The 12978-nt window shown below is 31.5% G+C and overlaps 2 protein-coding genes across 2 annotated transcripts; one reads left to right on the top strand and one right to left on the bottom strand.

The window, feature by feature from the left end:
• Nucleotides 1–629: 629 nt before the first annotated feature.
• Nucleotides 630–2490, bottom strand: LOC111886254 (probable aldo-keto reductase 2). The gene is made up of 5 exons (XM_023882513.3): nt 2169–2490; nt 1858–2061; nt 1508–1680; nt 1292–1394; nt 630–1143 (listed from the first exon to the last, which is right to left on the bottom strand). Exons 1-5 carry the CDS (start codon nt 2382–2384, stop codon nt 811–813), a joined length of 1029 nt encoding a protein of 342 aa, XP_023738281.1. The 5' UTR covers nt 2385–2490; the 3' UTR covers nt 630–810.
• A 912-nt stretch (nt 2491–3402) lies between these two features.
• LOC111886947 (uncharacterized) lies at nt 3403–4214 on the top strand. Its single transcript, XM_023883212.3, has one exon. The coding sequence runs from the start codon at nt 3424–3426 to the stop codon at nt 4126–4128; it is 705 nt and encodes a 234-aa protein (XP_023738980.1). The 5' UTR covers nt 3403–3423; the 3' UTR covers nt 4129–4214.
• The last annotated feature ends 8764 nt before the right edge of the window (nt 4215–12978 follow it).

The raw sequence follows: 12978 nt of genomic DNA, 5'->3' as shown, positions 1-12978 counted from the left end.
AATCAAAGAAGCAAGCAACTATGTCCTTATCTTCTGGAGAAGTAGAATACAAAATCTAAACTTGCATAGTTTAGCAGATTATTAAAGGATTTTGAAGCTCCTTATATTGATCCAATTCCTTTAAAATGTGATAATATGATTGCAATTTACATAGCCAAGAATCCTGTTTTCACGGAAGAACTAAGCATATAGAACTTGATTGCCATTTTGTGAGGGAAAAGCTTCAAGATGGTCTTATCACTTTGTCCTGTATATATCGACCAAAGATCAACCAACAAATGTGTTAACAAAGTCTCTATCAAGATCTGATCATTGATCATATACAGGGTGCATCCAAGCTTGGTCTCACTACATGTCCACCAACTTGTTGGGGTATTGGAGTATAAAGTCAACACTTCAATTTTGTTATACGTTTTTTCACGTCATCAATCTTTACAGTTGTGTTACTTAGTTAGAAGATATTATCAATTTTGTTCATGTATATATGTCATCTTAGTAATCTTATGAAATAACAACGAAAATTCCCTCAATCAGTTATTTCTCTCAATTGTTCTTTCCTTCTCTTTCAACAAAGTGTAGTATTGTTATGATCTAGAAGTAGCTTTGAAACAATAGCCTAAACAAAAAGGAAATATCACATTTATTTCATAAATTAAAAGATGTATACCGATACAAGATGTATTACCAAAAATTACAAGATATACTAATATTGAACACTAGTTTTCGTCGGACATCAATCATAGAAAGAGTCTTTAAATCCCTAAATTGGTCACCGTTTTTCTCCTTCAATGGGTCTTATCAAACCATAGCTTAATTACCTTTCCACGAAGATAACGGAGGAGTCTCTGAGTTTAACCAGGTCATCTGCATGAACGCACTCCTTTCACCCTTTACCATGTCACTTGAAGCAATAAATTCCAGATCTGCCATATCGTCTGGTGTTAGCTTTACAGACAAAGCTCCAATGTTTTGGTCGAAGTTCTCAAGTTTCGTGGTTCCTGGTATTGGAACCACGTCGCTTCCTTGATGATGTACCCATGCGAGTGCCAGCTGTGCAGGGGTACATCCTTTGCTTGTTGCCATCTCATTTATTCGCTCAAAAACCGTCTTATTTTGCTCCATGTTCTGAAACCTTGGATAAAGCTGCAATAACATTTACAAGAATCTAAGGTTGTATTCCTCTGTGTAAAGGATCTAAATACTCGTCATAACTTTCGGCTTGTGGTTTCAGTAAAACTCAAGCATGCACATTTCAAGTGATAATGCGATAAAAATGCACATATATACGTACCTTCCTGAAGTCTCCCTCTATCATGTTTTCGACCACCTTAGGGCCCACAGCCAAGAATCCCCTCCCAATAGGACTGTAAGGAACAATCCCAATGCCAAGTTCTCTGCAAAAAAGAAAATCCGAATCAACATCAATCAAAGTAATTAAATTAATGTAGATATAGATCGTGTTATACTCAGATAACCCTAAAAGAACATTAAAATCACTAAAGATCACCTGCAAGTAGGAACAATTTCATCCTCCAAATCTCTTGTCCATATAGACCATTCATTTTGTACTGCTGTAATTGGATGAACAGCATGAGCCCTTCTAATTGTGGAAGCTGATGCTTCTGATAATCCCACGTACTTCACTTTTCCTTCCTCTACCAGTTTCTTGATCTCCCCCATCTTTTTAATGAAGTTTGTAACATATAAAAGTGTTAAGCACAGCTCAATCTTATCATGGCTATCATATATGATTAAAATTTCAAAAGCAACCAAACTAAGAAGTAACAAACAAGTTAGGACAGCCATGGAAAATGTTATCCAAAACAAGACCACAAGAAAAAGAAAAGAGAGACCAACCGTGACTTCGATTGGGACATTAGTATCAATCCTATGAATATAGTAGAGATCAATATAATCAATATCAAGTCTTTTCAAACTAGCTTCACAAGCTGATCGGACATAGGCTGGATCACCACACACATCTGGCTTTCCATCGATCCATTGGATTCCAAATTTTGTAGCAATTTGAACTTTCTCTCTCAGTCCTCCTTGTTTCAACGCCTATATATACGACATTTCAGATTCTCAAAATTAAAACCAAAATAGAAAACCATAACAAAGAAATCTGATAAATTAATCTTTAAGCAGTAAGAAAACAGTTACTTTACCTTCCCGATAAGGATTTCATTGGTGTGAGGGCCGTAAAAGTCGGAAGTGTCAAGGAAGGTGACGCCGGCTTCAATGGCATGGTGGATGAGCTTGATCATATCAGCTTCGGGTTTTGGGAGTCCGTAGTTACCTGACATACCCATACATCCTAATCCCTGTTGTGAAACAACTAAACCTTGTGAACCTAATTTTACTTTTGGAATAACTGACGCCATTATTGTTTGAATATGGTATTTGAATCCTAATGACTAATGAGCTTTAAAGACAATCTGGGCTGTTTAAATTAAAGATAGCACGAGAGAGAGCTTAGTTTGATTCCTAAACTGACGAAAGGGAAGATGATGATTGATGAAGTCAGTGATGACCTCAGGGCATAGAGAACTGATTCGGTTTTTCTTAGGTATGTTTTGGCGGGACTGGTTCGCGGAATTTTCTTATATTTGTAATATTATATTTGAACCACCTCATTTTATTACATTTATATGATATGAATTAATTTATATTATATTTCTTTTTAATGGGTTATATAACAGAAATTAAAATTTTAACCATCAAGAAAATAGGTTAAAACGTTCAAGGATGCTTAAGTGTTCGTAACTATTTTTGTCAAAAAAAAGTGTTCGTAACTTTTTATACTGTTTTACTAAAAAAATATTTTTTTATAAATAATAATTTTTAATTATATACTATTTAAAAAAAAGATAATACAATTTTACAAAGTGGTATATTTTTCTTGTTTGATTGATAATTATGAATGTTTTATTATGTTTGAAATCAACGGTTGTTTTTGGTCTTTTGGAGCATGCAATTTGTAATTTGTAATTTGTAAATAAATAATGTTACATATGGCTTTAGAGTTTTTGTATAATTAGGTATCCATGATACATTGAAAAAAAATAAAATAAAAAGTTAAGTACGGCTGCTCTTACATTTTTATAATAATACCGATGCTTAGTGACTGCTGCTGAACACCTTTTGCTAAAATTGTTTGTGCTTATAATATATAATGTTTATCTATCATTTTCGTACGTAGCACAATGATTTAAACTACTTCGATAAAAAAAATCTACAAATTTCAGGAGGAAATTCCCCCAATAATTTAATAATAAGTTCTCAACTTGACTTAAAAGCCCATCCATCCAAGACTTACGTTTCATGCTTGCCTTTCAATTGTGCTAACCTTATATTAAACTTTCCATACAAATAACAACTATCAAACCTCACCAATACCATTCACCACACTAATTCCCATCCATGGAGTCATCTCAAATTCAATGCCATAAACCACAACCTCCCTCCACTTCAATAACATCAACCAAATCCATTGAAATATCCATCCAAAATCTCATCAAATCCTACAAAACAAGGCAAAAATGGGAGTTTTTCTCGGGATCAACCAAACAAACTTCCAACAACAAACCCCCATGGAGAAACCACTTAACAAGTTTTCTAGAATCAACCCCAGTTCACATAATCGCCATCATATTACTCCTTGCTGATCTTGTTATGGTAGTTCTCGAACTCTCAAAAACTTTGGTTTCTTGCCCTAAGAGCAAAAGAATAAACAAGAAAGTAGATGTGTGGTACCACTGGGTAGGAATTGGAATCTTGGTGATTCTTGCTACCAAAAGTGTGGCACTAGTGGTGGGGTGTGGGAGGTCATTTTTTAAACGCCCGGGTTTGGTGGCCGATGGAGTGGTTTTAATTGGGGCGTTGGTATGTGAGGTTTTGATGGAAAGGGTGGGGGTAGGGTTGATTGTTGTAGTGAGCTTGTGGCGGGTTTTGAGAGTTGTTGAGAGTGTCTTTGAATTGAGTGATGCGGCTATTGAAGTGCAAATAACGAGTATATTGTGTCAGTTTGAGTTGCTTAATGAAGAAAATGAAAAACTTAGAGGCATTGTAATCGAAAAGGAGAAGATTATAGAGGAATTGCAAGAAGAACTTGATATTGGAGCTTAATTAGGCGAATGTTATAATTATTACTAGATATCATAATGAGAAGTTGATGAAGCCATAATTTAAGTGCATAAGTTTATTGATTCAAACACTATTTTCGATATAGTGGTTAAATCCTTATAGTTTTGTACCCGTTAAAAATTATCATTTTCTCCCGTTATAGTTTTGAAAAATAGAAAAATACATAAAAATAAAAGCACAACGTTTAAGGGTTTTCCTATATCTCCTTCGACTTGGGTGACGTGGTCTGGTGAGCGTGTTTGCTGGATGGAAAAATACTCCTCACTCGGTCCTAGAAAAAAATGGGTTGACCGATATATGTTTCAGTTAAAGACATTTATGCCCTAAATAAAAGAACAAACACGCCTCCTCTCTCAAATGACAAACAACTCCTCCCTCCTTCCACTCAACGATGAATCACTCTTTCAGGTTCTTCCCATCACCCACCACGTTTGTCGTTGCCGCCTCAAGTAGACTCGCCAACCTCAGCTTCTCCTACCCTAAAGACGGTCGCCGACGATTCAGGTACTTGAACTTCTCCATTTTAGAGATGAAAAACCGAAATCTGATGGAGTTGTTTGATATATATATATATATATATATATATATATATATATATATATATATATATATATATTCTGAAATATGGTAATTTCTAGGTTCTTTTGAGAAATCTATTTTTTTCCCGGGAAATTACATGCATTTATGTGTGAATTAAGCGTGAAATCATATGTGTGAGGGCTATTGTATGATGGGGCTATTATATGATCAGGTAATTCTTTGTTCTTTTCTCACGTATCATATCTAATTTATATCAGTACCCTTTCTCCCTTCTTAATATGATCCTTGGTGTAGGAGTGGATTTTGAATTTTATCTTACATGAATGAATTAGAAGAGTAATAATCATGGAAAACTCTCAATATCCTCTTTTTACATTACATTTACTGATTTACATACATACGTATGAAATTTGTTGTAATATTATGAAATCATAGCATATTGTAATTTTAATTATATGATATCTGATGCAATTTGGTAACAATTAAAAAGTAGAAAGGAAAACCAGGAGTTCAAATTTTGATTTTTACATATACGTTTGAAATTTGTTGTTGTAATATTATGAGTTCAAAGTTTGGTAAACTAGTTTTAAAAAGTTACTTTTGGAGTTTCTATATAAGGAAAATCAACTTTTTGAAAAAGTTAGGAAATCCTGACTTTTTGTAACTTTTCCAAAAAGGACTTTTGGACTTTAAGAAGCTAAGCCAAACACCCCCCTAATGCTGGGGCTATTGTATGATCAGGTAATTCTTTGTTCTTTGTTCACGTATCATATCTAATTTATATCAATACCCTTTCTCCCTTCTTAATATGATCCTTGGTGTAGGAGTGGATTTTGAATTTTATCTTACATGAATGAATTAGAAGAGTAATAATCATGGAAAACTCTCAATATCCTCTTTTTACATTACATTTATTGATTTACATACATACGTTTGAAATTTGTTGTAATATTATGAAATCAGAGCATATTGTAATTTTAATTATATGATATCTGATGCAATTTGGTAACAATTAAAAAGTAGAAACGAAAACCAGGAGTTCAAATTTTGATTTTTACATATACGTTTGAAATTTGTTGTTGTAATATTATGAGTTCAAAGTTTGGTAAACTAGTTTTAAAAAGTTACTTTTGGAGTTTTTATATAAGGAAAATCAACTTTTTGAAAAAGTTAGGAAATCCTGACTTTTTGTAACTTTTCCAAAAAGGACTTTTGGACTTTAAGAAGCTAAGCCAAACACCCCCCTAATGCTGGGTCTATTGTATGATCAGGTAATTCTTTGTTCTTTGTTCACGTATCATATCTAATTTATATCAATACTCTTTCTCCCTTCTTAATATGATCCTTGGTGTAGGAGTGGATTTTGAATTTTATCTTACATGAATGAATTAGAAGAGTAATAATCATGGAAAACTCTCAATATCCTCTTTTTACATTACATTTATTGATTTACATACATACGTTTGAAATTTGTTGTAATATTATGAAATCAGAGCATATTGTAATTTTAATTATATGATATCTGATGCAATTTGGTAACAATTAAAAAGTAGAAAGGAAAACCAGGAGTTCAAATTTTGATTTTTACATTACATTTACTGATTTACATACATATACGTTTGAAATTTGTTGTTGTAATATTATGAGTTCAAAGTTTGGTAAACTAGTTTTAAAAAGTTACTTTTGGAGTTTTTATATAAGGAAAATCAACTTTTTGAAAAAGTTAGGAAATCCTGACTTTTTGTAACTTTTCCAAAAAGGACTTTTGGACTTTAAGAAGCTAAGCCAAACACCCCCCTAATGCTGGGGCTATTGTATGATGGGGCTATTGTATGATCAGGTAATTCTTTGTTCTTTGTTCACGTATCATATCTAATTTATATCAATACCCTTTCTCCCTTCTTAATATGATCCTTGGTGTAGGAGTGGATTTTGAATTTTATCTTACATAAATGAATTAGAAGAGTAATAATCATGGAAAACTCTCAATATCCTCTTTTTACATTACATTTATTGATTTACATACATACGTTTGAAATTTGTTGTAATATTATGAAATCAGAGCATATTGTAATTTTAATTATATGATATCTGATGCAATTTGGTAACAATTAAAAAGTAGAAAGGAAAACCAGGAGTTCAAATTTTGATTTTTACATTACATTTACTGATTTACATACATATACGTTTGAAATTTGTTGTTGTAATATTATGAAATCGGAGCATATTGTAATTATAATTATATGATATCTGATGCAATTTGGTAACAATTAAAAAGTAGAAAGGAAAATTAGGAGTTTAAAATTAGGAGTTTAAATTTTGATTTTTCATGATCTTTTCCAGATAATATGGAACTGGAAGTGAAAGTACATTGTTATGTTTTGCATTTAGCAATATGTATATGGCGGAAAGTATATTTTTATGCTTTCAACTTAACAATATGTACATGAAGGAAAGTACGGGGTTATGTTTTGCATTTAGCAAAATGGTAAGTAACAATTATAAAAATTAATATGTAAAAACTATTGAGAAATTGAAAAAGTAGAACTATGAAAATACATAACTTGGTTTAAACTTAACAAAAGGGTAAAATTTTCATTAGCATCTTTCAGCATAGTCAGTTATATATAATCAAACAACATGGTTTTAGTTGGTTGTAGACTTTGTTAAATTTGGTTTGAATATGACTTAGTTAGATCAGGATCAATCAACAACTACGAATCAACCCTTTAGTTAATTTATTTAATAATTAAATGATGATTTTTTTATGATTATTATAACAATAATTTGGTGTCTAATAGTGAAGTAGTTAATACGATAAAATGAGAAATATATGTCATGCTTTTTCTATTTGCATTTTGTCCTAATATCAAAACCATGCAAATGACAAATACATTTTTTACCACTTAAGAAACATATAATGGTTAAATCACTAACTACGTAAAAGTACACCTAATTTTTTGAAGTTTTCCGTTCTAGAATAACGTGAAGAATTTCTCAAAATCTTTTGTTTCGAGGGCGTTATTTAATACGTCTAGTAACTAAGGATGTAATCATCTCTCTGAGTTATGTTTCTTACATAGGAGATTTTATTTGATCTTAGCAAAACAGAGGTACTAGGGAAGAAAATAGAAATATCAATAATGATTAGTACTAGGGAACCTTCCGATCAGAATTTGAAATCCATGAGGATAGGGAGGGTTTAAGGTTTTATTTAGATCAAATTGCTTCTACTTGTACATGTAATGATCGATGACATAATTTCAAGTGGAGTATAACATATAGCTTAAGTCATGAGAGGTACATTAAGCCTAAACAATCACATGCAGAATGGGGATGGATCTTTGGAAATTCGGAGAATAACATACTGATGAAAGTATATGGATGAATGTGAAACTGGGAAAAAGAAATAAGGAATTGGTGGAGAAGATCTCAATATCAATTTATGTCATTATTTTTCTTGTGACTATGGAAATTAGGAAAATTACAAAAGATATATGTTACTGTGGATACAAATTACGACGTTTACATTGCATTGTTATCAAAATTTGGTAAGAGACTCACGTTTGTTAGATTTTTGAAGGTGGATGGTCTAATCAGGCTAGCAAGTGTAATGTCCCGAATTTCAAACATTTTTTTTATTTCTAAAACCCAAGCAGGGCCGACCTTAAGCTTTTGTTTGTAAAGGGAAGGCTTAGGGCCCCAAATTGTAAGGGGGCCCATTTTCAAGTCCAGTTTCTCTATGTACTAACAGTCCATCCGATACAACTTTACTACCCATTCCTCAACAAAAAAAAATACGCCAGCTGCGACTAATCAACTACAATCACCGAATCACGCTGCGACTAATCAACTTCCCTTCTTTTCTCTCGGACTCAATTCTAGCCTTCTTCTCCAATCGTCAATCGATTCTTCCATTCCACAACCTATCGATTGAATGCTTTGAATCGCCATTGAGCATTGAGTCTTCACCATTGACCTGCTTTTCGGATTCTCCATCGTTGATCGCTCAAAACTCTATAATCAAAATCAGCTCTTCTGTGACTATTGGCATTAAATTGAAACGGTAATTTGCTTGTATTTTCCCTTTTGATTTTTGATTTCCTATTGTCTGATTATAATATTATATAATTGGGGATTTGGGATAATGTGTTATGTGGTTAAATGTTAAATTGTTAATAGCCGATGATTAACTCAAAGTCTCAAACCACTCAAACCAATGTTCTAAAGACTAAAAATGTCAATCTATATTGTTGATTAATGGAGTAATAGTTGTCTAGCCAATAAGTTTTGTGTAACTGCATCATTTGTTTTGTTTGGTGAATCACTACTCAAAAAGGTTGATGCTTTTTGGCTTTTAGTTTGATTGATTGGCCCCAAACTCCAATATCTAGAAAAGTCTTCATCAATACATACAAAACTGAATTTTTATGGAATATACCCATAGCATAGAATGATAGAACAAGCTTTTTTTGATCAAACATACCATATTTGATTTGAATTATGTGGTTTGGCATCATAATTTTGTTTTGTTTTTAATGAGATTCTTGTTTGACATCTAGTTATATAATGTCTTATAATTAAAAACAATGTTTTATTATTAAGTTATGTAATTTGTATTCTAATTGTTTTTGACTTTTTCCAAATGGCATGAATGATCAAATTTGTTAATCTTTTCAATTTTCTGATTTTTTATTTCAGATTAGCAGATTCCATTGTTCACTGATTTCAGATCGGCAGATTCCGTTATTTTTGAGCTTTCCATTATCTTAAGGGCGGTATAATCCTAATCCATATCTTCTATACTATAGTTATTATTAATCAAATAATTAATAAACATGTCAAAGAGAAAATACGAATCAGGTGTTTCAAAAAGGAAACGGAAAATGCAAGAAGAAGCTTTTATAGATAAACAAAAAGGTTTATTTTTAAATATTTAACTACAAACAAAAATGTTGATAATGAACAAGAAGAAATTAATGTTGATAATGAACCAGAACAAGCTAATGTTGATAATAATATTGAACAAACTAATATTGAAATTGATAACGAACAAACTAATAGTGAAAATAATAATGAACAAACTAATATTGAAATTAATAACGAACAAACTAATAGCGAAAATGCTAACGAACAAACCAATATTGAAATTGATAACGAACAAACTAATAGTGAAAATAATAACACACCTTTAAACATATATGATCCAAGTAGATGGAATAATATTAGTACTAATTTAAGAGATTTAATTATAGAAAAAGGTCCTATTAAAATTTATGATTTTAAATTTCCAAAAGATCAACACTTAAGAAGCTTTAGTACATCTCTTTATATGCAAAAAATACAAAATGGAGAAAAATACGAACGAACATGGTTGGTTTATTCCATAGATGTAGATAAAGTTTTTTGTTTTTGTTGTAAATTATTTAATGTGAATACATCTACATGTTCATTAGCACATAAAAGTAACAATGATTGGAATAATATTTCTAGTATACTAAAAATACATGAAACAAGTAACGGACACATTCTTAATATGAGGTCATGGATTGACTTACAAACTAGATTAACAAATAATAAAATAATTGACAAGCAAATCCAAGAACAAATAAACAAAGAAAAGAACATTGGAAAAACGTGTTAATAAGAATCATTGTTGTAGTAAAAACTTTAGGAAAATGTAATTTAGCATTTTGTGGAACAAATGAAAAATTTTATGAAGAAAATAATGGTAATTTTTTAACTATAATTGAAATGATTGCTGAATTTGATCTTATTATGCAAGAACATATTAGGAGAATTAATGACAAAGAAATTCATAATCATTATCTTGGACATAATATGCAAAACGAACTTATTAGTTTATTAGGAGAAGAAGTTAAAACTAAAATTATTAAAAAAGTAAAAGAGGCTAAATACTTTTCAATAATACTTGATTGTACTCCTGATACAAGTCATAAGGAACAAATGTCAATTATCTTATGATGTTTAGATCTTTCAACCACTCCAATAGAAGTTAAGGAGTACTTTCTAGGATTTTTAATTGTAGATAATACAATTGGTAAAGGCTTATATGATGCTATAGTTGATGAAATTAAAAATATAGGACTAGATATAAATGATTTTAGGCATCAAGGTTATGACAATGGTTCAAATATGAAAGGAAAACATCAAGGTGTATAGAAACGATTGTTAGATATTAACCCTAGAGCATTCTACACTCCTTGTGGTTGTCATAGTTTAAATTTAGTAATTTGTGATATGGCTAATTCGTGTGAAAAAGCTAGTGAATTTTTTGGAGTTATACAACGTATATATATTCGATATTTGGTTCATCAACTCAAAGGTGGAAAATATTACAAGATAATATATCAAACCTAACACTTAAATCATTATCGCAAACTTGTTGGGAAAGTAGGGTAGAAAGTGCAAAAGCAATTAGATTTCAAGCACCACAATTAAGAAAAGCACTTTTACAATTATCTAAAAATTGTGGAGATCCAAAAATTAAAAGTGAGGCTAAATGTTTAGCTACATATGAACTTGAAAACTATGAATTATTATTAGGAATGATTATTTGGTTTGATGTTTTGTTTGCTATTAACACTGTTAGTAAAAGCTTGCAATCAAATGATATGTGTATCGATGATGATATAGATGAACTAAATGGACTTTTGTGTTTCTTTGAAGAATATAGAGAAAACGGATTTGAAAAGGCTTTAGATTATGCAAAAGAATTGGCTTTAGAAATGAATGTAAAACCAGAAGTTCGTGAAAAGCGTATCATTCAAAGAAGTAGACGATATGATGAAAATGTTGCTAATGAAACTATTAAAACTCCTATTCAGTTATTTAAAACTGATTACTTTTTATATATAGTAGATAAAGCCATTACTTCACTTAAAAGTAGATTTGAGCAATTTAATGAGTTCAAAAATATTTTTGGTTTTCTATTTAGTATAGAAAAATTAAAATCATTTGATGAAAATACTTTAAAAAACATTGTTTAAATCTTGAAAAAACTTTAAAGCATGATGATAGCTTAGATATTAATGGTTTAGATTTATTTCATGAACTAAAACTATTAAGACATATTGTACATTTAGAACGTGATACAATTATTAATATACTTACTTACATTAAAAAGTTTAGTTCTTTTCCAAATGCATTAAGTATAGTAAATGTCAAAGGGCCCCAAATTTTTGGTTCGCTTAGAGCCCCCAAACTCGTTGAGCTGGCCCTGAACCCAAGAAAAGGATACCAATTTCAATCTCAAAAGTAAACATCTAATAGTTTTGTCAACATAAAATTAGAGTTATAGGAATAAAGTCAAGAGTACGAAAAATATCTAACACATAACCAAAGATGCAATGCAATCATGATGCGCCCTTCCCTTTGCTACAAGAAGCACCTAAAAATATTTACACTTAGGACCATAAGCACAAAGTTTAGTGAGCTCCCCAAAATACCACATACCATACAAGATAACAAGCCTAGTCCAACAGTTATGTTTCAATTAAGATGACCCAAACTAAAGGGTCTAACCCAGTGGTCCTAGCCCAATAAGCATGTAATCATTCAAGAATGAGTTAGAAAGACAATCAAGCATATGAACAACATGCATGCATTGACACCTAATGTTCTACATAGTATAGTGAGAAGATTAACCTAAATCAAAAGTTGTGTATCAACTAGTGTAAGTCTCATAACAATAGCTACATGAGTCTCCTAGACCAAATCAGAACTCACACCTGAGTCTAAAACTCAGAACCCACAAGTTTGACCAAATGTGAAACTAGTCAAAAGTCAACAGATAATGCTCAAAGTCAACGATCAGCCACCACCGACAACCATGCCACAGCTAGCTCTTTAGTCATGTTATGGTGGCAAAAAGACAAAACAGTTGTGGCTGGATCTCGCGACCCGCATTGCAACCTACAACCCATCGCATCATGGTCAACATCCATGACAACTCAATACATTATGCTCTTAATCCTGGAATCCAGAGCTCTAAAGCTTAGATCTAAATTGATTAATACCATACATGGATAAAGTTTCCATTAATCCAACTTTGTCCATTTCTTAATGCCAAACAACCTAGATTTAGAACCGTAATTCTATAAGCAACCAAAGTGACCAAAAACTCATGCGTGACTTGGAAATGATATCAAGCTTTCAACTTTATGGGGCCAAAAGGTCCAGTAATCACCCAAGGTCCAACCAATGGTCCTAGAGTTGCTTAAACTCCAAGAACCATCCTCGAATGCTCAATAAAGGACTATAAGGAATGTA

Source organism: Lactuca sativa, chromosome 6 (assembly GCF_002870075.4).
Source record: "Lactuca sativa cultivar Salinas chromosome 6, Lsat_Salinas_v11, whole genome shotgun sequence".
Taxonomy (NCBI): Eukaryota; Viridiplantae; Streptophyta; class Magnoliopsida; order Asterales; family Asteraceae; genus Lactuca; species Lactuca sativa.
This window is presented reverse-complemented; position numbering and strand designations above follow the sequence as displayed.

Excerpts from the sequence above, each read along its gene's own strand:
- LOC111886254 (XM_023882513.3), bottom strand. The coding sequence starts at position 2,384 with ATGGCGTCAGTTATTCCAAAAGTAAAATTAGGTTCACAAGGTTTAGTT. Across the intron at positions 2,062-2,168 it reads ATGAAATCCTTATCGGGAAG|GCGTTGAAACAAGGAGGACT; the intron begins GTAAAGTAACTG and ends TCGTATATATAG. Across the intron at positions 1,144-1,291 it reads TAGAGGGAGACTTCAGGAAG|CTTTATCCAAGGTTTCAGAA; the intron begins GTACGTATATAT and ends ATGTTATTGCAG.
- LOC111886947 (XM_023883212.3), top strand. The coding sequence starts at position 3,424 with ATGGAGTCATCTCAAATTCAATGCCATAAACCACAACCTCCCTCCACT.